Raw genomic sequence first — 23,562 nt, forward strand, 5'->3', positions numbered from 1 at the left:
CGTAGCCGGGGGCAGACACGGCTGTTAGTGCAATGTGAACTTGCTGATTTGCTAACGGCTGTTTTAGGCAAGTGCCTGAATGTTCATATTTCATTCGCATTACATTCATCTCGCATGTTTGTTTTGGCAAGAGCGAAAAACGTGTCTGTAGACGACGTTGGGTAGGTGAACACGAGGTATTCTTAATTGTTTACTGTTCGGCGAAAAAATTCTGATACGTGTATTTAATATGGACATTAAGCACACACATAGCAGCTATTCTTATTGTGTATAGTTTAATGAATCGTGAGTCACTCTTCTCTGGACATTCCTTGCTCTGAATCAGGTTAATTCTTTTCCTGAGCTTGATATATCCTTCAATTAAACCACGCCAGCATGTCACTTATCTGAAGCTGGATAAGTGTTTGTAGATTCATGATTTTTTTCTTACATATGCTATCATATATTTCGGACTGATCGTTCTACAAACACAGTACATTACTCTGCCCTGTCGCTATGTTTTGCACACCTTCAAGACATAAATCACACGTTTTAAGCCGAACCCACCATTCACATCCCCCGCAAGGCAGTGTTCGTAGTACAGAGTTTATCTCTAACAGCCTCTGAACTTTTCTCATACCATCCACCCCGTGTCTTCTTCCATACCCTGAAGCTTTACCAATGTCGTTTGCCCCTCACCTCCCTTCCTATCGGAAAAGACTCACTAACCAGCCCTCCTCTACCAACTGTCACCATGAAACTGCGTAGATTTGTTGTGTGAGTGGTACGCGCCCCCCTTCTTGCACCGCCCCCGCAAGCAACATTCAAGTACTATCCACTAAAATATTGATCTGAAGTTGGATTCCGCCCTTTCTACCCCCGCAGCTCGCTGGAAACATTCCGGGGGTTTCCTTGGTAACAGTTGGTGGAGGGGATAAACTTTGTCTTGGATATAGTGAGAGTATCCTCTAACCCACCAATGCCATCTTTAGGGAAGTTCTAAAACTGCGTCTTTAACATATGGTTAGGTCTTAGAGCGTAATGATATTTAAATTAACCGACGTCATTTCCATACGAGGCACAACTATATGATATAAGATTTGATGTTTTCACAACGATGAGTATGAAGATTTCTGTCTTCTGGGTTGTTGCGCTGTGTTGTCTGGTCGATGTTAACCAACGTTTCAGAGGCCATACTGCCTCCGTCATCAGCGATTAATCGCCCTGATGACGGAGGCAGCATGACCTCTGAAACGTTGGTAAACATCCACCAGAATAAACAGTGCAACAACCCAGAAGACAGAAATCTTCATATTCATCGCCCTGATTACGGAGGCAGTATGACCTCTGAAACGTTGGTAAACATCGACCAGACTACACAGCGCAACAACCCAGAAGACAGAGATCTTCGTACTCATCGTCCTGATGACGGAGGCAGTACGACCTCTGAAACGTTGGTAAACATCTACCAGACTACACAGCGCAACAACCCAGAAGACAGAGATCTTCGTACTCATCGCCCTGATGACGGAGGCAGTACGACCTCTAAAACGTTGGTTAACATCGACCAGACTACACAGCGCAACAACCCAGAAGACAGAAATCTTCATACTCCATCGCCCTGATGACGGAGGCAGTATCACCTCCGAAACGTTGGTAAACATCGACCAGACTACACAGCGCAACAACCCAGAAGACAGAAATCTTCATATTCATCGCCCTGATGACGGAGGCAGTACGACCTCTGAAACGTTGGTAAACATCGACCAGACTACACAGCGCAACAACCCAGAAGACGGAAATCTTCAAATATATGATAGCTTAAAAAAAGGCAAAATAAACTAATGAGTAGAAGAAAAAATCAAGGAAGGTACAGCATTCCAGGGAAATAAATGTGCGAAGTAATAATACATCAACACGCTCCTTAGTTAATTAAACATCACGCCACAGATACATAAGGGGATCGGAGGTAGAGTTCCACGTATTCTTAACCTCGACATTATAATTGAGTAAACTGAACGGCTCTGCCAATTTATTCTCGCAGAAGAAGCCACCGGTTCTTGTTGGACAGTAGGATAAGTGAACGTGGGAACATGATTGTACGCCATAGAGAGAAATAATCCCTGCGTCTTGTATTATCCTCGTCAAATAATCCATCAGAAAATATGATCAAGGCACGCGCTTGTTAACTAACTGACTCCATCGAGCTGAGTCCTTCTTAAGAAGATAACAGTCGCTCAATTATTGAAGAAATTCCATCGTGTTATGAACCCGAAGGTTCACCACCAACACGCCCACTGAGCCTCATAATTTAGTCTACACCAATCCACTATATTTTCTTCAGCCTCATTTTAATTTTATCCTCCAATCCACCTTAGGTCTTACAAGTGTTCTCTAAGTTTCTAGACAAAAATTCTCTGATAATTTATTGTTACATATGTTTCTGTGTGTCCAAAACTGAGTATCATTTGCTTTAAAAGCAGTGTCGTGCATCTTAAAGTTGCTCAACATAAAAAAGTAATCAAACTGAGTTCAGTTTCTTTGGTGTTCACTTAGGAACAACGCTCATACGTATTCAGCAGTTTAATGCAGGAACTCTATGCTAAAGTTCGAAAAAAATAAAAATAAATAAAAAGCTTTGTATACTTTTGAGAACCAAGTTCTGAGTAACAGCGTAATTCCTTCAGATATATTCGCCATCAAACTCTAACGCATTTTAACACAGAACATTAACCAACATAAAGTATAAAATCAGTTAAGAAAATAAGCTTCTAAAAGTTGTAAGAAAAACTAGCCATTACACTCAAATAGAGTCTTTACTTAAATTCCGCTTAATATTAGTGCCCATATCTATCAAGCCTGCTTAAAAAATAAACATAGAGAACAGACTTGTATTTCGTGAAATATAGCTGTTTCTCGAAAGTTCGATGTTTCTAGATTGTTATTCGATTGGATTCGGTGAGATTTGAGGTTCTCACGGCAACGATTTTGAAGTTCGCCGTCTACTGGTTGTCACGCCGTGTGGTCTGGTAGAAATTTACTATCGTTTCAGAGGTGCCTACTCCCCTTGTCATCAGGGAGATCGCCCTGCGTTGCATTACTGATTTTGGCAAATTCCCAGTGTCCGATATGGAAGATTCTTGTTTTGATATACAACTGTAAACGAATTCGAGAACAATCGATTGCAGATATAGGTGACATTCGATATAGAGTCATACACAAGTGGTTGCTCCACTGCGCGTCAACTTCACGAGGCACGAAATTGATTCGCAGCGCTGTCGTGGACTGATGTGCATATAGCTAAGCGGTAGCTACACAGTCCAAAGTCTACCAGTCTACCATGAACAACATCTTCAACGTTCAATAACTATGTCGCCCACTCAGCAGCACACTTATTGGTTTCGTTTTACCCGAGATTAAACCATAAATGGTTTCTTAAGCATCAGCATCCCAGATATTTTTTTAACGGAAGCCAGACATGCTTTCCTTGAGGACAAAAACAGGTCGTTCCAAATCTTTGCTCTTATTTATAATTTCCTATCTTCTAAGAGTTAAATTCTTGAGCCTCCATTTCTAAATATTTTTCCTAATTTTACTTAGATATGAAACCACATTTGTTAAAATTGTTGCTTCTGATCTTTGGGTTATAAAATCAAGGAGAATACAATGGATGGGACACGTAAAACTCATTTGACAGATAATAAATACAAACGATTTTAGAACCATTTTAGAACTCTACGCTTAGATGGGGAATAATGTTATGATGAAACTTAAAGACGTAAGCGACGAACGTGTGAACTGGATTCATCTTCTTCAGAATGTAACCGTCCACTGCTCGTGGCCTCGTAACAGCTGCCTTATCAGGGTGTAGGATTGTTAGGGGCTAGCTAGTCGGGATGTAGCTCTTGTCTCAGGTCGTGACAACGGCTGATCACACCAGCCAATAATGATTCGGATTGAAGTTGGAAGGCACTACTATTTATTTGTATACAATATACAGTTTCCAGTATGTCCTAGAACCTTCGCTATCGCGACTTAAAACAAGAGTGTGTCTACCCTAATTTTCTTCGGCGCCTGGGTCCCGGGCTTGGTGCGAAGCACCCCCCGCCCCCGTGACAGAGAGAGACCTCTCACGGACCGCACACCACGATCCTCCACACTTGTTCCTAAAAACACTTCTTTGTCTGTCGTAGGCGAAGTCGAAATCGGATGTTAACCAGATGGCCTAAACACGACTTCTAGCTCTTAGGGCTGAAGTCCCTCCTTGTTCTCTGCAGTTGATGCTAAAATCTTACAGAAAGATTTTGACATACTGGAAACACACGGAGACAAATAACAAAACCAAACTAATTCCAGATGAGCGGTTACAAGAATGGGGACCGTTGGCTGGCTTACATAAACAAACACGTTAATAATCTTCACATTCCACAAAAGAATCATACTTCTTGATCATCTGAGTGACTACTGGCTTTTCAAGGATAATTCTGCTCCATTGAATTAAGCAGAGAGCAATTACTTTTAACACGAATTCTTATGCATCCTAACCTTAAAATGCACCATGCTGGCAGCTGGGCCCAACATTGTCTTATTTTGTTCAGTGAGCTTTAAATCCAAAGCAATAACGAAGAGGGTGAGCCCTATATATATATATGCTGCCAACTCTCTTTCCATTAACACCCCGAACGGAGCCGTTCTATGAACTCTGCGTGCCCGATTGTTTCGTTAGATCAACTTTATTCTCTGCATTTTTCTTCCTACACTTTTCATTTCAGCAGTAAAAATATAACGCACTCAACTGTTTTTGTCATGGACGACCTCAGGGCAAAATTTATGAGAAGGAATACGCAAATAAATAATACTGACATTTAAACATTACTATATAATAAATTATAATTATTAATTTTACTGAATGTATCATAGGTTATTTAAATACGCTGTATTAAGTGAAGTAGTTGTTTAAGGTTACATGGTGTGGGTGGAATGTAGAGTTTGGTTAACTTGGATAGACTACGTATTTATTCCATGACAAACTTCCCGATTTGACACAAATAATTAAAGTGGGAGACTTCGCAAAGTTCTGTCTCCATGTAATACGTCAAAAAACTACTGTGAATTCTGGCAGTGTTTCTAACTGTAAAAGTTTTCCACGACCACGACACAGGGAATTGGAAAGTAATAAATGAGTTGAAACTTACTGGCATGCCGTCGATTCGGCTTTGTGCGAAAATCGATGTCTTGCTCTATACAATATTAACATTCGTAATTGAATGAGGACAGGCACAGGGTTCTGAAAACCGTAATATGCTCCTTATAAACTCCGGTAATCGATATTAAATGAGTCTTCGTCAGTTAATCTGTCATAATAAACCGACATTCTGATTAATGTATGGTGCAACCATAGATTACATAAGCAGATAGATTAGTTGTATATGAGCTGAACACAGGCTCGTTTTATTTACAACGGAATGAACTGAATTCAACGAAGTGATATGAACTGCTTTTATGACAAACTTGGGATGTGAACTATAATTATGTAAATAATGAACACAAATACCAAGAATTCATGCCGATAAATACTGCGTATTAATTTGGCTTCATACTGAGAACTGAAATGACAATGTTATCTTCCACTATTAAACCATATAAAGATAACATAGCCCTATAGATAAGACAAAAACATGGTAACATACGATCAAATATCCTACACTACTATTGAAGTTGGTCTTCTGAGTTGTAATTCCATGTGGACGGGTAGGCCGTTACCAATGATTTGGAGGAGCATACTGCCTCCACTTCAGAGATAACATGAGATAGTATGTTTCTCCGAAATATTGGTACCTACGTACAAGTCCACACGTCGTTACAACCCAAAAGACGATCATCATCTTCACTGCCTTGAAAGCCTCAAATTTAATACTTCTTGCTATTAAAAACATTAGCGTGTTGCTGATTTAGTTCCCTGTGAATCACTTATCTTTGTTTAAATTAAAAGTAAACCGTCATAGGGATAAAACCAGTTTCTTTAAAAGATAAAAATAAAACACGCGCGCGCGCACACACACACACACACAGTTACTCAGTTCGGAAGGCTTAAGTGATTACCATGCTGTCCCCCCCTTCAGACTTTTAAAACTAGATATAGATTAAAACGAAATTTGGCATAAACGTTACCCCTCTGGAGGCCGCCCCTGAACTCCAGACTCGGTCTAAACGTGGTAGAGAAGATTGTAGTTCGTGATTATGCCGGGAACCGAATGCTAATCTTCCAGCCCGTAAGAACTTTACCGACCGAAATACCCCGTCTTTGATGTATCAGGCCTGTAATAGTTTCGGGAAAAATAATTGCGGTTTTCAAAATGTTGGTAGAGAATACAAGACTTCGTGTCTAACGTGCTTTGTTATGATAAAGAGTGTTTTCGGAGAAGAAAATGATGAAAGACAAAACTGATTTTCTTTCAACAGGCTGTTACAGAATGTCTACCAAATTCTCATGATGCTTAAAAATTTATTTTAAAAATATTGAGTCAGGGAGAAAATGGAAGGGAGAAACATATTCAGCAAAAAGAGAGAATCTAAAACTTCTTGACGATGGTGAAGAGTCAATTGAATACAAATTTTCTTGGATATTATCCATCGTCTAGTAAATATAAAACGTAAAACGACGTTTCGGAGATGGGACGGAGATAGAGTCCCATCTCCGAAACGTCGTTTTACGTTTTATATTTACTAGACGATAGATAATATCCAAGAACATTTTTATTCAAAAAGAGAGAAGTTTTTAGCATCAGCCACAGGGAGGCTGAAAATATTTACAAAACTCTTGTCTTTCATAATTTGCGAGAAAAGACTATACATATAAAAGACTCAAATTACTTAAAAATATGTTTTGCATTTTCTGCTTTAATTCCAGTGGGCAATTCTCTATTTACTTGTGGCAACCATATCACATTTTAAAATTATCACATTAACAAATGCTGGATATATTATTACTTTTAACAATTTCCTTCTTGTCCTAATATAACCCTTCCAATAAATAAATGCTCAACGTATGCTGTAAACTTCGTATTCGGGGAACATAACATCAAAGCGTTTAAAATGTTTCTCCCCCCCCCCCTTTTATACATCGAACAGCAGAGAATCTGGAATGGTGACCAACAATTACAAAGACATTTCTCTAAATTAACATGAGTGAGAAACTTACTGTTTCATCGTCGGAATCTTCACTGATGCTCATTGTGTTCTACTAAAACTTCAGCTCACGTCCGCATTCCTGAAGTACGCAATTAAACATACAATAGTATGAGACCGTTCAGTTACTGGCCCGTGCCGGACAACTTATGAATCACACTTCCTGTTCCCTGAAACCAATAAATGCCAATAAAATGCGAATTGCTGTTGGTATAATGACGTATAAGTCAGATACTGCGCACACGCAGTCGTGGGAAATATTGTCCTAGAATTATCATAAGTAGAACACATGCTATCTATCATAATTTATGTACAGTGCTGGTCGCCACAGAAACTTATAGGGGCTTTTAAAATTCAACAAGAAAGTTCATTAAAGTTCATTACTAATTTAAAAAAAAGAAAAACTGAGTATGCGGTCTGTAATTTTAAATATTCATACTTTATTAAAAAGATGCGAATACATAATATTTGAGAATTGAGAGAAATATTATGTATTTAGGCCTAATGGAGGCCTAACTACAAGTAGTTCGGAAAGTATATTCCGTAACAGAAAACACACAATATCCCCACGCGATCCTTACAACTTACGTCTAAAGGAATTAAATCCGCCTTGTTTGATAGTTCCCCTTTAGCCACCAAATCGATTTACTTAAATGTCTACCTCACGATTTTCCTCATCTGTCATTTCGTTATCACCGCTCATATGATATTAAAAAGTGCGGTATTGAGATCGCTTAAAATAGCACAACTTCCGCATCAAATTTCATTCACTTCTATTTTCCGGACGTGGAGCGCACAGGTTCGCCCCGACTACAGTACAACTATCTTAAGAAAGTAAATTGTTTTGATATGGGTTACATTACATTGCTTTAGTAGAAGGCTTAATAATGGGTGTTTATATCACCGGTGCTGAATCTTGAAACATTCATGTCAACACATTAATAAGAAAGCCCAGAACAAAACCACTCTAAAACACAAGGAGGTTACAACCAGCCATCACTACTTTCGTGCATGCAAGTAAATTTGGACGCTGATATATAATCTTTTTTAAAAGTTTTAAACGGGACATAATATTCTTTCATCTCACAAATTCACTCTACACAGTTGTGGTATGTTACTGTCTATTTATTATGCCGGCCTTTACAGTTGTCCAGATCTGATAAGGTTCGCAAAAGGAGGAATCTTTTGCAGGGTCCATTCTGATGAATTATTCTACAACTATTAAATATATTGGTGTTTATAAATTAGTAGCTACTAGATGCGGAGGTAAGGACTGTTAGGTTTGCTAATATACCACTGCCTCGACTTCTAGAAGTTTTGAAACTTACCAATAAATAGACCTGTAACTAAAATATCCCGCTACATTCGAATACAGCCGTATAAAATAATATTAACATTATATTCTACTCTAAGTATTGTGATTAATTAGTGGATGTGAGTTTTTGTATTGTGTGTCAGTTGTTTTATTTTGAGTGGGATGTGTTGTTTTGTTGTGTCTTATTGTTTTTGTTGTGTCTTATTGTTTTTGTTGTGTCTTATTGTTTTTGTTGTGTCTTATTGTTTTGTTGTCTCATTGTTTTGTTGTGTCTCATTGTTCTGTTGTGTCTTATTGTTTTGTGTCTTATTGTAGGTCACTGCCACCGGGTAAAAACCCATTTGCAGTCAATAATAAATAATAATAATAATAATAATAATAATAATTAACGACCGACTTGCTGAGAATATCGGTAGATTGGCCATCATACACAGCGAGCAGAGACGCCTGGTGTCCTCTGTCGGAAGAATTTTGATCACAAGAACACAAACAATGTACGATAACCTCTTGAAGCAGCGGCTGTTCCGGTTCTGCGCATGCGCATGTTATTGTCGGCATGAAGGGAGTTTGGTCGTAAGCACAAATAACCAATAGTTTCGGAATTTCGATGTGGAGAGCTGGCCATAATCAGCTTCTCCGTGTACAAAAAACAGCATGCAGTATTGTTAAAATATCAGCATTAGATACTCTGAAAGAACGATTATATTCGGGAACAAACAATTTTTAGCCCAATTACAATTTTCATTCAAAATAGTATTATGAGATCGCCATAGTATGTGCGTGTGTTCCCATTTAAGCGAAGTTATTAATTTTTAATAAATAATATGTAAGCGCTCTGCCAATGGAAAGCATTCAGTACCATACTTATTAATTTTCTACAACTATTAATATCAACATATCAAATATCTTGTGAGATAGAATCGACACGTACTTTTCTGAAAATTTTAATGAGGGCAGAGCTTTCGTAAAATCAACATTTTTAAGACAATTCGCCGACGGTTAATCCGTTCCATAAAAAGTTCATTCAAACTTTCATAATTGAATAATAGGAGGATTATATAGAACAGTATCGAAATAAGGATAATTCCGAATCTCTGAAGTCTGATGAAATTTCATTATTTCGGTTGTTTCTTATACCCAAATTTCCGTTTACCTCTTAAGAAGAAACCTATTTACATATTCATAAAACGAGCTCATAAAGGGAGTAAGACAGACAAGAAACAAAGGGAAGGAAGCCGCGAAGGGAGCATAAGACCGAATTGCAGGCACTTATCAGCACTGCGAGTTTAAAATTACATGGGGGGATTGGAAATGGTTTACATCAGGCTAACTTCCTGTCCTGAAAAGACTTCATGAAACAACGGAACGTCGCACTCAAGACTGCCAGTGTCATATCTAAGACTCAGAATGCAAGGCATAGCCTACTCGTTATTGCTGTTACCTGTGGAATGAAATAGGATGCCCCAGGAAACAAGAAGGCAAGGCAGAACGAAAGAAGGATGCTGGTAGTGCCGAGATAAAAAGAGACAGGCATCGGGACGGGTGTTGAAAATCGCAAAATAATTTCTGGACGAGTGAGATATGAGATGCGTTTTAATTTGAGAGTAAGAAAGTGAGTCAGGAAGTAATTGCATGGGTGTGAAACACAGGCCCTTACTGTGAAGGAAGAACGTACATTACAGATGTCTGAAAACTACGTGTTAAAGGAACATTCCAATCTAGCAAGGCTCAAGTACAGGAACAATCTAGGTTGTTGTACATATTGAGAAACTCTGTACTTTGTGTAGATCGTGAATTCTAGAAGGTCACGTTAAGCTGGGAGAGACAAGAAACATACAGAGAATTTTTGTGAAGAACCCTCTTTGAAATTTCACTTGAAAGATATGGAAAGACAGCATTAAGATTGGGCTTAAGGTGCTTGTATGTTAGAATACAAAATCGATGAAACTGACTCACAATCGTGTTCGTTGTGGACACGATAATAAACCTTGCAGTTCTATAAAAGACAGATAATTCTTTTGACTACGGGAGCAAATTTTAATTTCACAAGGATTCTGTTTCATTAGTCTTAGCACACGTGAAAGCTAATTTATCATAAATTACATTCTCCATACTTGTCTTAATATGGCTATTAACAAGACACAGAATAGTTTGAGTTCCATTCATGCCACATGAATTTCAAAACAACTCAAAGTGCTTTAGAACAGAAGTTTCTGGGTTCAACTAAAAAAACTGCACATGCGTCTAGAGCTATCTACATTTCACATTGGGCAATTATGAGAGCCATTTCTGTTACTATTATACTTGTGTTGACTAATTTTTCTTGCACATCCAACAATGTTATGAAACACTTGTGTCTAACTTCATCTTATTGAACTTATTTGCAACTCCTGCGCAGAAAATAAATGTTTCTGAAATACCGCCATTTATATGCACAGTCCTTGTCGGGTCCAAGTTCTGGAACAATTTACGGTCTGGTTATCATTATTACCCTCTAAAAGGAATGAAACGCCCATTTGCTTCGGCACAAATGTGTGCTAACGGAGGCGGAAATATCCACCACAACTAATGGCAGTCGTTGATTCTCTATAAAGATGGTCTGTGATTTTTGTGTTGTAGCAAGAAGTTCAGAAGATACAAGGAAACTGCAATAAAACAACAAAGAACAAAGTCATAACCGTCATGCGCTGGATCACTCACTGGTGTTGGGATGTCGAGGCCGGGAGACAAGCAGCTGAATCTATGAGCAAGAAGGGGGTATGTCGCGTCGAAAAGGCAGACACACTTCCTACCCTACACAGCTGAGTGAACGTGTGTCATGCTCCATTTAAAGTACTGACTACGGAATTATATAGCATTCAGTGGCGTGACATTTGTGAGGAGCGTTACCAGTTATTTACTAGGCCTACGTTCAGCACATCTTAAATTTTGCGCCTGTGTGAACGGCCAACAGCTAGCGGTCCGACATGTTCTGCAATCTAAGAATGATGATTCACCTGTATATAATGAGGCTACAAACCACAGCCTTGCGGATTCCATAGATCAGAGGTTCCCAAAGTGTGCCCCCCCCCCCCCCCCCGTGGAGGGGCGTGTTGTTTGTATGAAAAACTTTTTTAACGAAATATGGAGAAACATTTTTAACATCCTTTGCTTGATTGAGGCAGTTCAGCAGTGGCAGCCATCAAAACAAAGTATCGTTAAACGATGAACCTGGAAAACGACCTTAGAGCGGTCATTTCAAAACTTCAACCTTGGTATAAGTTATGTTCACAGAAGCAACCACATCCATCCCACTAATCCAGGTATGAAGCGTATATTTTATTACAGTTTTTTAAATTAAATGTATTGAATAATATATACTAAATTATAAAAAATGTATACTCATAGCTAATTTGTATGTCAAATCTGTTTGCTTGCACTTGTTCTGGAAGGGGGGCGTAAAATTTATGAAATGTTTTAAGGGGGCGCAAGGTATAAAAGTTTGGGAAACTCTGCCATAGATAAAAACTTACACGCTACGACTCAATTAAAAGAACAAATTTATAAGATTACCATGCTAAGTTGCACAATTACGGTAGTACAAGCTTATCGCCGAGAAACAAGTTGAACGGGTCACAACAGATGAACACAAACTGGACGCAGTGTTCCATCTTATAGAACTAAAATTCGCTGATAGCCGATCAACATGTCGAGAAATCCCCGCCTTGTATGAAACCCAAAGTTTCATTACTGCGTTCACAAACACACGCAATTAGAATCAAATCCACAACCTATATAATATCGATATTAATATTAGCCTCGCATTTATTCCCAAGTATCGAATATTGCAGGTTTATAGCATCTAACATGTGTGCTACACAGCCCAGTCATTACAAGCTCCTTGATTTGATCACCATAAAACCAACTGGCGAGGAATACAAATTATGAAGTTTCCCAATACAGACTTCTTTACAATTCTACTTATTTCTGTCATTTGTTTCCAAATATCATTATGAGAACCCTATTCGCAAATACTCCAGATCCATACTTTTCATCAGGGTAAAAGCCCACGTTTCACACACATACAAAGCAACAAATAAAATATTATAGTTTGGTATACCGATATTTTAATCTTTCCGTCCCGTTCTTTACATAATTAATAGAAAATACTTCTCTTTCTTCTACTACTCCACGCGGTCTGAGGAGTGGGCCTCGTGCACTCGGACATTGGGACAGTGGGTTCGAATCCCACTCAAGTCATGGACGTTTGCCCGCGTCTTTCTGTTTTGTGCGGTCCTGTGTTCAGGTAGAGAGGCCTTGAGAGGGGCTAATCACTCGTCCAAGGACTCCCACCAAAATTTATAAATAGATTAAGTGGAAAACAAAATTCTCGACACCTGAGAGTAGAAGAGGATCGACTGAGAAAGAAAGAAAGAAATACTTTTACCAATACCAATCCAAGTCATAAGCAACTTTCCCTACATTGATAAAGGACACGCTTATTGACATTGTACAGGTTTTACTTGATTGCAGCCGAAGCGTCTAAACGCTCTAAAGGTTAGGAACCATTTTCCAGTATGCCGCTGGACGCTCTGCCCCATGAGGTTAATCTTGCACGAATCTTATAGAAAGTAAACACACAATTTCCGTGTTTCAAAGCAGATTTGACACATCTAGAGCAAACAATATTTGAGGCCTTGTAACCTCTTTTGTATTTTAGCTATTTTCCTTCCTTCCTGCACAAATGTTTACACGCATTTGATTGTTCGCAGTCTTTAGCCCTTTTTCACAATTTTGACTTAAGTTTAGCTGACGGAAAAACAGTTCTGAATTGTATTTGAAAAGCACCTGGTTAGAATCTCGGCCAAGACACTGGCAGTACTGAGTTATTTCGTCAATCCCTGTACGGGGAATCTCGAATAATACCATAAGATAAGCCATGGCAACATCCTTCCCATTTATTTAAATGTCACCGAACGTGAAAATTGTATCACCTCATTCGCTAAATAAACACCGTATTCATACAGCGTCGTTAAATAACACGGATCTATTAAAAATCTATCCAAAGCTCACACGGCTACAGCTACTTATTAAGTTCGTAGGAAATGAAGCCATTAATAAGTGTAAAATACTGGAATTCAAATTAAGTATGAATGCTTGTAATTTTTATTATTTCAGATAGTATTTGGAATGATTCAATGTAGATCCGAATAAAAACTTCCTTATCTCACTTATGCTTTGTAAAGACCTTGTAAAGCCTTACCACGTAATGAATGTCTCCTCACATAGATGGTGCTCACATCGCAGTCAAGTCAATTTCTTCTGCTCGTGCGCATTTTCAATTGCATCGTGCCTCAGAAGAGAAGCTGGGATAGATGTGTACGGAGAGGATTAAACTTTAGATTAGAGAAGGGAGGGTGTTGCAATTATTTTCGCGTTGGCAAATAACCTCACCCGATAACTTTCTTAAGCCGCAATAGTTTGCTGAACTGTCACTATAATCCACGTAAAATATGTTCTAGCTAGAAATGTGATAAAAACCACAAATCAGAAAACGAAAAATAACATATGTTCTATGTTCATTCTTCTACTTCAAAAATAATAATGCATAATACGTTTGTTTAATTCGTAACCAAAGCCACATAGCGCCCCATAAATATGTCCAAGAAAACTTATCTTGTAAGTTGTAAGTTTTAATTAATTTATAGTATTAAATATGTTTATCTGATATGGTGAATAGCATACAAGGGCGGTATTCCCGAAAAACACCCAAACTGTGAAACGGGATCTGGAGGGGGTAAAAAAACTTTACCGTAAAAACATTGCATGCTACAAAATTTTACATACAGCTTAAAACCTGCAGTGTCTACTAAACCTATCAATAAAATTTCGGGTTGTATAAATGACGGGAAATTTCACTGTCAGTTTCTCAAGACGACTCTCTGCCATGGATCAGTTCATACGCTGTTAAAATATTTAAGAACGCGGCATGTGATTAATATACTGCAAACTGAAATCATAAATTTTTGTTCGATTTTATATATTGTATTTGAAAATCATTATATCACAAAATGGGCTGATAAGAAGAACATAATTTACCTGTACGACAAGCATACAGGCATCTGCAGCATAAGACAGAAAAGAGCATGCACTAATATTTTATCAATACCGAAATAGTCTACACGAAAAAAATACAGGCTTTATAAACGACCTAGGGTCCCATATGGATGGTTTGTGTTTCCAAATGATTTGGACTTAAAAACGATATGCCTTGCTTCTTTACTGAGAAGATGAGTACTTCTCAGCGGAAAGTACTTTATGTCCATGTTTGCTGTGAGGAATCTTGGTTCCTGCTTCGTGTGTATGTTTGAACCAGACCATCCTATACAAACACAAGATCCTGGTCGAAGGCAGAAAATTCACAAAGCAAAATATTTCTAGAAGTGGAACGCATGTGGGTGTATGAACGAGACAGATTCTCTGAGAATGACATATTATAGTATTCCAGAAGAGTTAAACACGCAAATATCTTTTCTACATGCGACACAAAAGCCGATTTATCAACACTTCAGAAAGAAAAATGTCGAAAGTTACCGTATGATATGCAAAAGCGATATGAGAGATTAATTCTTTCTCCAGTGACTGGTGCTGTCTTGCCAACAAATATGACCTATTGTGTTATGTTAAAACATTAGACCACATCAACTGTTGAGATTACGTAGCGCCAGCCGATGCTATGTAGTCCGAGCTGCTGACAACATCGTAAATAAATACAGCTTCAAATCCAGTCATAATAATAATGCTCATTGTTATCACGATCATCATAATCTATTTTCATTTGTTTTGAGTATAATTTTATCTGTTTTGACTTAGGCCTATCTGAACTGAATTCATTAATAACGCACAGATATCAACACATTATAGTCAGGAATTGGTCTTAATGCAGTATGTTTTAAAGTAATTTCTTCCTGGTTCCTGTGAGTGGTAACTTCCGCTATAAAATTTCTATATAATGTGACTCTTATTATTTAGTTATGTCTATCACTTTGTTTATGAACCGCATCTGTAATTGGTCATCTGGCTGTTGATACACCGCAATAACAATAAAGAATTTAACTGAATTATTAAATACAAAATACAAATAAATATTTAAAATTACATATAAATAAAAATTACAATAAAAGAAGAAATTATTTTACTTGTTATCTCGTCTCTCAATCCAAGCGAAGGCTATACAGCGAGGGTGTTTAAGAAAAAGGTTCTGAGGAAAACATTTAGACATAACGAGGAAGAAGGCAACACAGAGAAAGATAAAAACGCTCTGTAATGAAGAGCTTCATAATTTTGACTCTGCATCAAAGAGGGTGATGAAATGAAGAAGTGAGGCGTAGAAAGCACGCGAGAGATGAGAAATGGAAAGACAATTTCAGTTAGGAAACTAAGAGGGAGGAAATCAGTTAGGAGGATAATATTAAAATAGGTTTTAAGAAATATGGTGAGGGTGTATACTGGGTTCAACTGGCTCAGGATATGGACTAGTGGTTCTTGTGAAAACGGTAATAAAACTCGGAGTTCTATAAAAGTTGGAGTCTTTCTTGAATAGTTGATCGATTATCAGCTTCTAAATATTGACTCCGCTCCTTATAGTTGGTTACATGGTGAAAGATTAACTTGCGAGAGCAGCTAAAGTGTGAAAGCCATTCTATTAAAAATGCGAACATGAAGAGCACTTCCTTGCCTGAAGTTATGTTTATAGCCCTACCGACATGTTTAGTTTTAATTAGCCGAGGTCATCTGCGGCTTTAACTAATTTACGAAGATAAATAAGGGAACTTTGTGGGACGAAGGCAGACCCTTTCCACCCAAAATTTCCCACATATTACACAACGAAATGTGTACATGTGCATGCGCCTCACGCAGTTGCATTTAGAGCACGCTTACTAAATGCAGAGATAGGTCCACATCACGAATAACAAGACGACAGTGGCGAGGCGATGAAGAGACGTGACCTATTCTGAGCTGTAATAGTCTTGACGGACTGTTATAATCACAGAAACCTTTTTGGCTGTTAGAGAAGCGCGCAGCGCAACACCGGCTCATAGCAGGCGCCGTCTGGTAATGTTATTTATTTCTTGTGGTTGATTATTTAGCGACGCTGGCCGTATTTAAGACTACACAACAACTGCAATGAATCGAAAAGAATATGTAAGGAAATGACTGTGGCTGAATTTAATGTATTATCCCTGTATTTGCTTCGATAGACTGAACACAACTAATGTAATAAAGATAGGCGGTTAACGGCTCCAGAATATGAAGTCATTACATTCCTTAAAATGCACTTGTCACATGAAAGAAATGCAAATATTTCAGTTCTATACGGAACAATATAGATATAATATGAAATATGGTATTTGTTGGTAGAATATACGTAAGTTTGCACTAATATTGCTACGACTACCACTACTACGTAATATTTTCCTTTATTTAAAATCATACTAAGGAAATGTAGATTGTATTTATAGGACATCCACAAAACATAGATATGCAACGTAGCTTTAATAGTGTCTGTAACGGTAAAGATTATACTGACATGGAAACATTTTTTGGATCTTGTACATTACCTGAATCAAAGAAATGCAAAATATTTCAGAGGCTAGTATACTGTTCCTGTCCTCAGCTCGGCAATACCGCTTAGACAGCGCTAGAACTTTTTCATGGAGAGTTCTTCCGTCACATTATTAAAGCATTGTCACAAAAATTTATATGCACTACAAAGACTGCACATACAAGGACGATACCTTTTCAAGGCTGAAATCAGGCTTTCTGTCTTCTACTTTCATTACCAGGAACTATAAAAAGTTTTGTGTTGAAAAACTTTAACCTGATAGACACATTCTGCGTTTAAAGCAAATAAATGAATGCATTTGAGGAAACTTGTGAGCACTGGACCAAGCCAGTCTTTCCCGTAGAATTAGCATTACCTCCTGATACGAGACGGGAGGAGCATACGTGCCAATGCAGCCGGGGCTTTGCCGGAAACATGCAAAATGAAACATGCACTACTTCCACCATTCGCCGCTCGAGAAGAAGTCAATTGGAAACTCCAATGCCATGAAATAGTTCAGCTAATAATTTAGATACACAGAAGGAGAGACAGAAGGCTGATGACTCGACTTCGCCAATTTTGCACTTGACTGAACTGCTTAAAGAGAAGCACAAACGACGCTTTATATTGCATTCTTGTTCAGCGGCAAGCAAAGTACAGACGGCGAAAAGTAGCTCAGCCCAGTACACGACCAGAAATAGAAGTACAATCGAATTCCACTCTCAAATTCTACAAAATTCTGTGTCACTTTTCTAACTGGTTTTGCGGTCTCACTTGCGGTTTCATATGACGAATATTTTTCGACACCGCACAGAAGCGCTAGACAGGTTTTTAAAGCCGACATGTCAGAAAAAATCGGCAAGTAAAATCAGGAGAGGCTTGGAAGAAAAGTTATGAAATGCAAAGAGTTACACAAGTTATTCCATTTGGTTGTTTATGCACAATACGTTAACCACGGTGATTAAGAATCGTGATTCAGATTTGTTTAATTCTAATTTATATTGTTACAAAACACAATTTTATATAATCCAAAAACAAATATTTGTATTAGGTACTTAAAACGGCGAAATTACAAGTGGTTGCAATTAATATGCATATAATTAACACCGTATTTGATTATACAGTTATCAGACAGGCGTTCAAAGAGAAACTGTTCGTGAATTGGACGAGGGAGGGGTTCTCAAACTCTTCAGACGTGAGATCACGTTCACCCTCTGTTGACTGGTGGTCGCAAGGTTATGTGGTTACAAATAAGGGCAATTTATTAAAAACTCTACTAATTAGGCCTATTATTATAAACATGTTCACATATTAGTCGACAATTTTCTTTAACAAAATCAGTCATTAATGAGATATTTGAGACTAATTTTGCTTGAGCTTTCTTGAAATATCAGGTTTAATTTATGTTTCTGAAATTACCATGCATCTCTCCGTCTTCATTAGTGAAATTAGTGATCTGACGTTCGTTGAAGTGAAAAGTTGTTCATAGCTATAGGCACTGCCAAATACTGACGATATTAATAAAGCGTCTATTCAGACATCAGTGAACGAGTTTTTAACAAGCACGGTGACACGATATTCCAACAAATGAAAGTGGGCCACACAAAATACAGGTTGAGTATTCCTGTATTAGACCATGATTTTGATTCACTCCTCATAAACATCCCAATACTCAATGCTCAACCTCACTGCTTATGATGACAAACCGGTGATGATTTGTAGGAAATGATGTTTTCGTAGAATATTTTTCTTTCGATGGGTGGCATACGAAATGTTACCATAGTGTATTATGTATTATTAAAAAAGAAAGAATGGTACTGAAAATATAAGCTTCCTTTTCAATCACTCAGTGAAAGGGGTTTTCTACGCAATTATAATGAAAATATTTAAATATTAGTCCCTCTTTCGGAAATTAGGCTCAGTGTAGTGCAATTATGTTGACGGTGAAGCATCTCGAGTTCTAATTAAGATCCCCCTAGCCCTTTAGTGGCAGCTCTCACTCAAGTTGCTACGCAGTCAAGTGGGTATCAAAACCACTACACAAAAAACTCCGAGGACATCGACCTCCCTGTCCGTGATTCCGTCTCATCGTCATGGATAAAGTCAGGGAATGTGGCTCTGTTCCGGAACCCTGGATAAAACGTGGTTTCTTTTCTCCAGAATTCTATTTTCTGCTTCCCTAAAGATGTAAAGATTACGTTCTGTTAAAAGGTAGGAAATTCCTTCCAACAGTGGTGCTTCAGTACTCGTCCCTTCAGAAATCTATTTATCACATAAGCGTTGTGTTAATCCTTCTATGCAAGATAATTTTAATAGATAAGGCTTCTTCTTGAACTACAAGTTTGTGTGATGCAGGGCTTTCATTTAAAGACAATCAAATCAAAAATACAGGGATCACTGAAAAAAAGACTAACTGTAGCCATTCTAATAGGAACAATTACTACATAATTCCAGTGAAATTTATGTGTCCTAATCTCGCCTTTTCTGAATGACAGCGAGCGAGTGGTCGAGAATTATAGTTATTCCATACGCAGGCCTATCTTTGGCACAAGAAATGTCGTGGAGTGAAGGAGCAGGGCAATAGATCTTGGAACGCAGCACGTTATGGAAACCTCATATAAATACTTGTAAACGATTCATTAAAAGTTGTGTATAGCCTGTAACCTGAATATGGAGGCAATATATTCTTCTGAAACGACCGTAACCACTTACAAGGCACAACCCGGATGAGCCTTTCGTTCTGAATTCAGGGAGACCCGCAGACATAAAGACGTCGTAGTTGGAGATTAAACCCGACACTCAGCGGAGGAAAATTAAAATTGATTATGTGCTCAATAAATTATGGTAAGATTGAGATACAGAATCACACATTTCTAACCTTGATACCACATTTGGGTGAGTGATAAGTCTATATACATGTGATAATCCCTCCCCTATCGGGAACCGCACCCTGGACGTCCAGCCCTTACTGATTCAGCTATCTCGGTTCACATCAACTATTCACTTCCCGATCCAAAGCATTCATTTGCATTACTCAGTTTTCTGTAAAGATGTATATGTTCTAACTTGTGTTATCTAGAGATTTCTTGTTCAGCATTTATTAGAACAAGATCTTTCTGTTGTACGTTTTGTGGCCGAGCGGTTACACCACTGGAATTAAAATTAGACTCCGGACTGGGGTTTCTATGTTTCTTACTTGGACACCGCCTTAGCAGCACCATATTTATATATCCCATCGACACTAAATTACTTCAGAATATGATCTAGAGTTTTAAAATAACAAACATTTGTGGTTATCTTGTAGTAGCGATAAAATGATGTGCCAAGTTCCCAATTACGTCGCTTCAAAGTGAGAAGGAAAAAGGAAGGCGAGATAGGCTGTTAGAAACTGCAGCGGAAAGGAGTTTGTGTTTATAAAGCTCTCGACTTATTTCACACGAGACTTTACACCGATTGTTGCATTATGCGACATTCCAAACTGCTATGTAGAGATCAAGACGCTATTTGCATTCTATGAAGCAACATATCCCACCTCAAACAGTTAAGGTTTCGAGTACTGCGTAACTTCACAGTTTGCAGACAACCATCAATCTTTGCCGTGAACTTGTGAGCCATGATGAATGAAACCAAACAACATGTTTTAATAACATCTTCTCCCTGCGGATACATTTCAGTGATTGATGAAATGAAAATCGTATTATGGACTTCCGAAGAAATATTGATGAATTATTCACTGCACTTCAAAGCTTTGAGATTTCTTTATATATTTTAAAACTCCTGCTTACTTCTATCGTTTGATTTCTTTAAGCCGGTATAATTCAATCAATAACATGACTAACCACGGTCTGGGAGACCTAGTATCAACTGCATGAAATATTGGTGTTTCAATAATGTTATGAACTATGGCAATACTACGATTACATATCTATGCTGGTCTTCTGAATTGTAATGTCCTGCGGACTTGTAGCAGATACCAAGGTTTTGGAGGAACATTCTGTCTCCATTAATAAAGTCTTCTTGGGCTATCAGCCGTGTTAGATGTTGATTAATCGCCGATGTTTCGAGGACCATCTCTGTCCTCATTTTCAAGGCGAGCCACAACGGCTGATAGCCCGAGAAGACTTTATTGATGAAAGCCGCCGTGAAAGATTCACATCATATATTCTGTCTCAATCTTTAGGCTCATATAGCCCATCCTACATAAACATCAAAGGCACCTTCAGGTAGTTTATCCTATTCCCACCAACGAGACCCTGCGACTCTTACGGGATACAATCGTTAAAAAATAACGAATGAAATGTCATTTGAGTAAGGTGTGTTCAGAGACTGCGGAGAGCAAACCTTCCGCCGAACTAACCAGCGAGAGGCTGGAAAACCGTCATGATAAGGCAATCATTAATCGGATATCCTTCAGAAAAAAATGAACAGGCGTTGTCAGCGTAAAATCCAACTAGTACAAGGAGAAGAACTATCGAGAAAAGTTTCTTGGACGTAAGAATATAACTGACGCCACGAAGTCTGAACTGAAGAGCGAAGAGTCGAAATAAACAGAATGTTCCAAAAATGTGTATATAAAGCTCCGTCCCAGCAGCAACTTTGGTGGCCGCTTGTCAGTCAGTTGCTTATCATTGTCAACTGTACCACCGGTGGTCATTTTTAACAACTACACTAGATTCACTAAGTGCCAATACTGACGTGTGCAATAGTTTAGCTCATTGAAATGTTTTCGTTTCGTTCGCTGAATATATTTGTACATCTTTCTGGGACATCTATATAAAATGTATGAAATATCAAAGAAAACCGGACATACTAAATAATTGTGAGAAACAATCATTTTAAACAGAAACACCTTTGTCCTGAGTTTTATCATTCACATAACGCAGGAATATCTCATTTTACTCTTCAGACAGTTATTAAACACACCAAGAAACAAAGCGTGATGGATATATTTCAGATCAGTCCTATACAAAATGTATTATTTGTCGAAAATTGTTAAAAGAATTTCAAGAGATGGGGAAGTGGGACAAGCCTTCAGAATCATTTGCATTCGCGAGTAAACCGAAAGAGTTAACTTCGCATTTTCCCTGGGGAATGAAAAGATTCGTATCTCCTACAAAATGTGAAGTTCGTGACACAAATTTTCTGTGTCAGTTTCCCTTTAATCTCATAGGAGTAAGAAAGGGATGTGGGTAAAGCGCGGTTACCTGCTCAGTGATGCTTGTGACGTTCAAATATATCCACCATACTTCTTTTCTTTCTAGGCGCCCTTGCCCGCTCGGAAGGAAGTGCTAATAAGAGAAACGGCTAATTTTGTGCTACGAGGTGCACTTTGAAGTGGACCTGTATCTCCTCGGAAGAAATATACAAGAAATTTATTTCGATATAAAATTTTGCACGGAGAAGAACATACACATTAATGCGATTATAACACAATCGCCAACCTACGCCCAACGGTACAAGAAGACCGCGAGAACTTATAAGTAAGCAGCTGAGAGAGAAGGAGGTCGGTCAATGCCTTACGGTTTCTTATGTCAATAGTCGCTTAATCGTAACAACGAGTGTTTTAAATGCCCAAAGGATCTTCTTTGTGTCAAAACATATGACGTCCCTTCTAGTTACTTTCTTCAAAAAATGTTAACAGCCTTGGTTTACATATTGGCTGGCCCTGTGTTCGAACCGTGCTGTAGATACGGATGTTTGTCCGCGTTGCTGTGCTGTCTTCTAATAGCAGAAGCCTTACAATGCGCTGATCCGCCGTCCTACAGGAAATCTAAAACAACGCTCCATAAGTCGGATCCAGTAAGTTCGCTCAGGTTAAAATGGCATGCTGAAGAGGGGTCCTGAGTTCAGAATCTGGCAACGGGCCCATAGCGCCCACTACTTTTCTGTTAGTTACAGCTGGGAAGGAACTTATTGTACTTGTTCTAAAATGTCAAGGGAGGCCGAAAGGTGGTCCTTCTCTTTCATCCTCGGCGACAGCCATGTCAAGGCAGTCGATAAGCAACTGAATCTTGTCATGTCAACAGGTTAGCGGTAAATAATGTGGCACTAGACAGCGTCAGTCCTTCACCGAATCACTGGCAATGGCAAACTGAAGCCTGGGTGAATGGCGTCCTGACACGAGACGACCCTAACGTGGCGAAGAGCATGTTTCTTGTCAGAGAACATCGGCTTCATATTGGCGCTACAGCCTTGCCCTTTTATACTGTAAACATTTTCTAAAACCTTGCTTACATTGCACGAGATCAAACTGTGTGCTTCGCCTACGTCACTAGCTTCATGGTAGAAGGTAAACATGTACTATATACTACGTAAACTAAATACATTAGCAACACTGGCGATGGGAAATAATATTTATGGAAAGGGCAGTAAGTGCTTCCTTATTTGCTGTCTCCCCCATCCCTCTTTATCCCATCGCCTTTTATTTATAACGGACGTCGAAAGCACATATTCGCCCCGTCTACTGCACAAACACTACATCAAGACTTCTTAAATT

The 23,562-nt window shown here is 38.5% G+C and overlaps 1 protein-coding gene across 7 annotated transcripts in view; it reads right to left on the reverse strand.

Annotated features, from left to right (window-relative positions):
• The window catches only part of LOC110836907 (dipeptidyl peptidase 4), a 230,144-nt gene that overhangs the window by 61,891 nt on the left and 144,691 nt on the right, over nucleotides 1-23,562 (reverse strand). Inside the window, exon 1 of one of the 7 annotated variants that reach the window (XM_087348680.1) lies at nucleotides 7,181-7,335. The exons of the other annotated variants lie outside the window; for them this stretch is intronic. Within the exon in view, the coding sequence (XP_087204806.1) occupies nucleotides 7,181-7,213 (33 nt within the window). The 5' untranslated portion in view covers nucleotides 7,214-7,335. Of the gene's footprint in view, nucleotides 1-7,180; nucleotides 7,336-23,562 lie in introns of those variants that run through there. 7 annotated transcript variants of the gene reach the window in all.

Source organism: Zootermopsis nevadensis, unplaced genomic scaffold (assembly GCF_977971745.1).
Source record: "Zootermopsis nevadensis isolate Lab colony 2312 unplaced genomic scaffold, Znev_1.0 Znev_ptg000013l, whole genome shotgun sequence".
NCBI lineage: Eukaryota > Metazoa > Arthropoda > Insecta > Blattodea > Termopsidae > Zootermopsis > Zootermopsis nevadensis.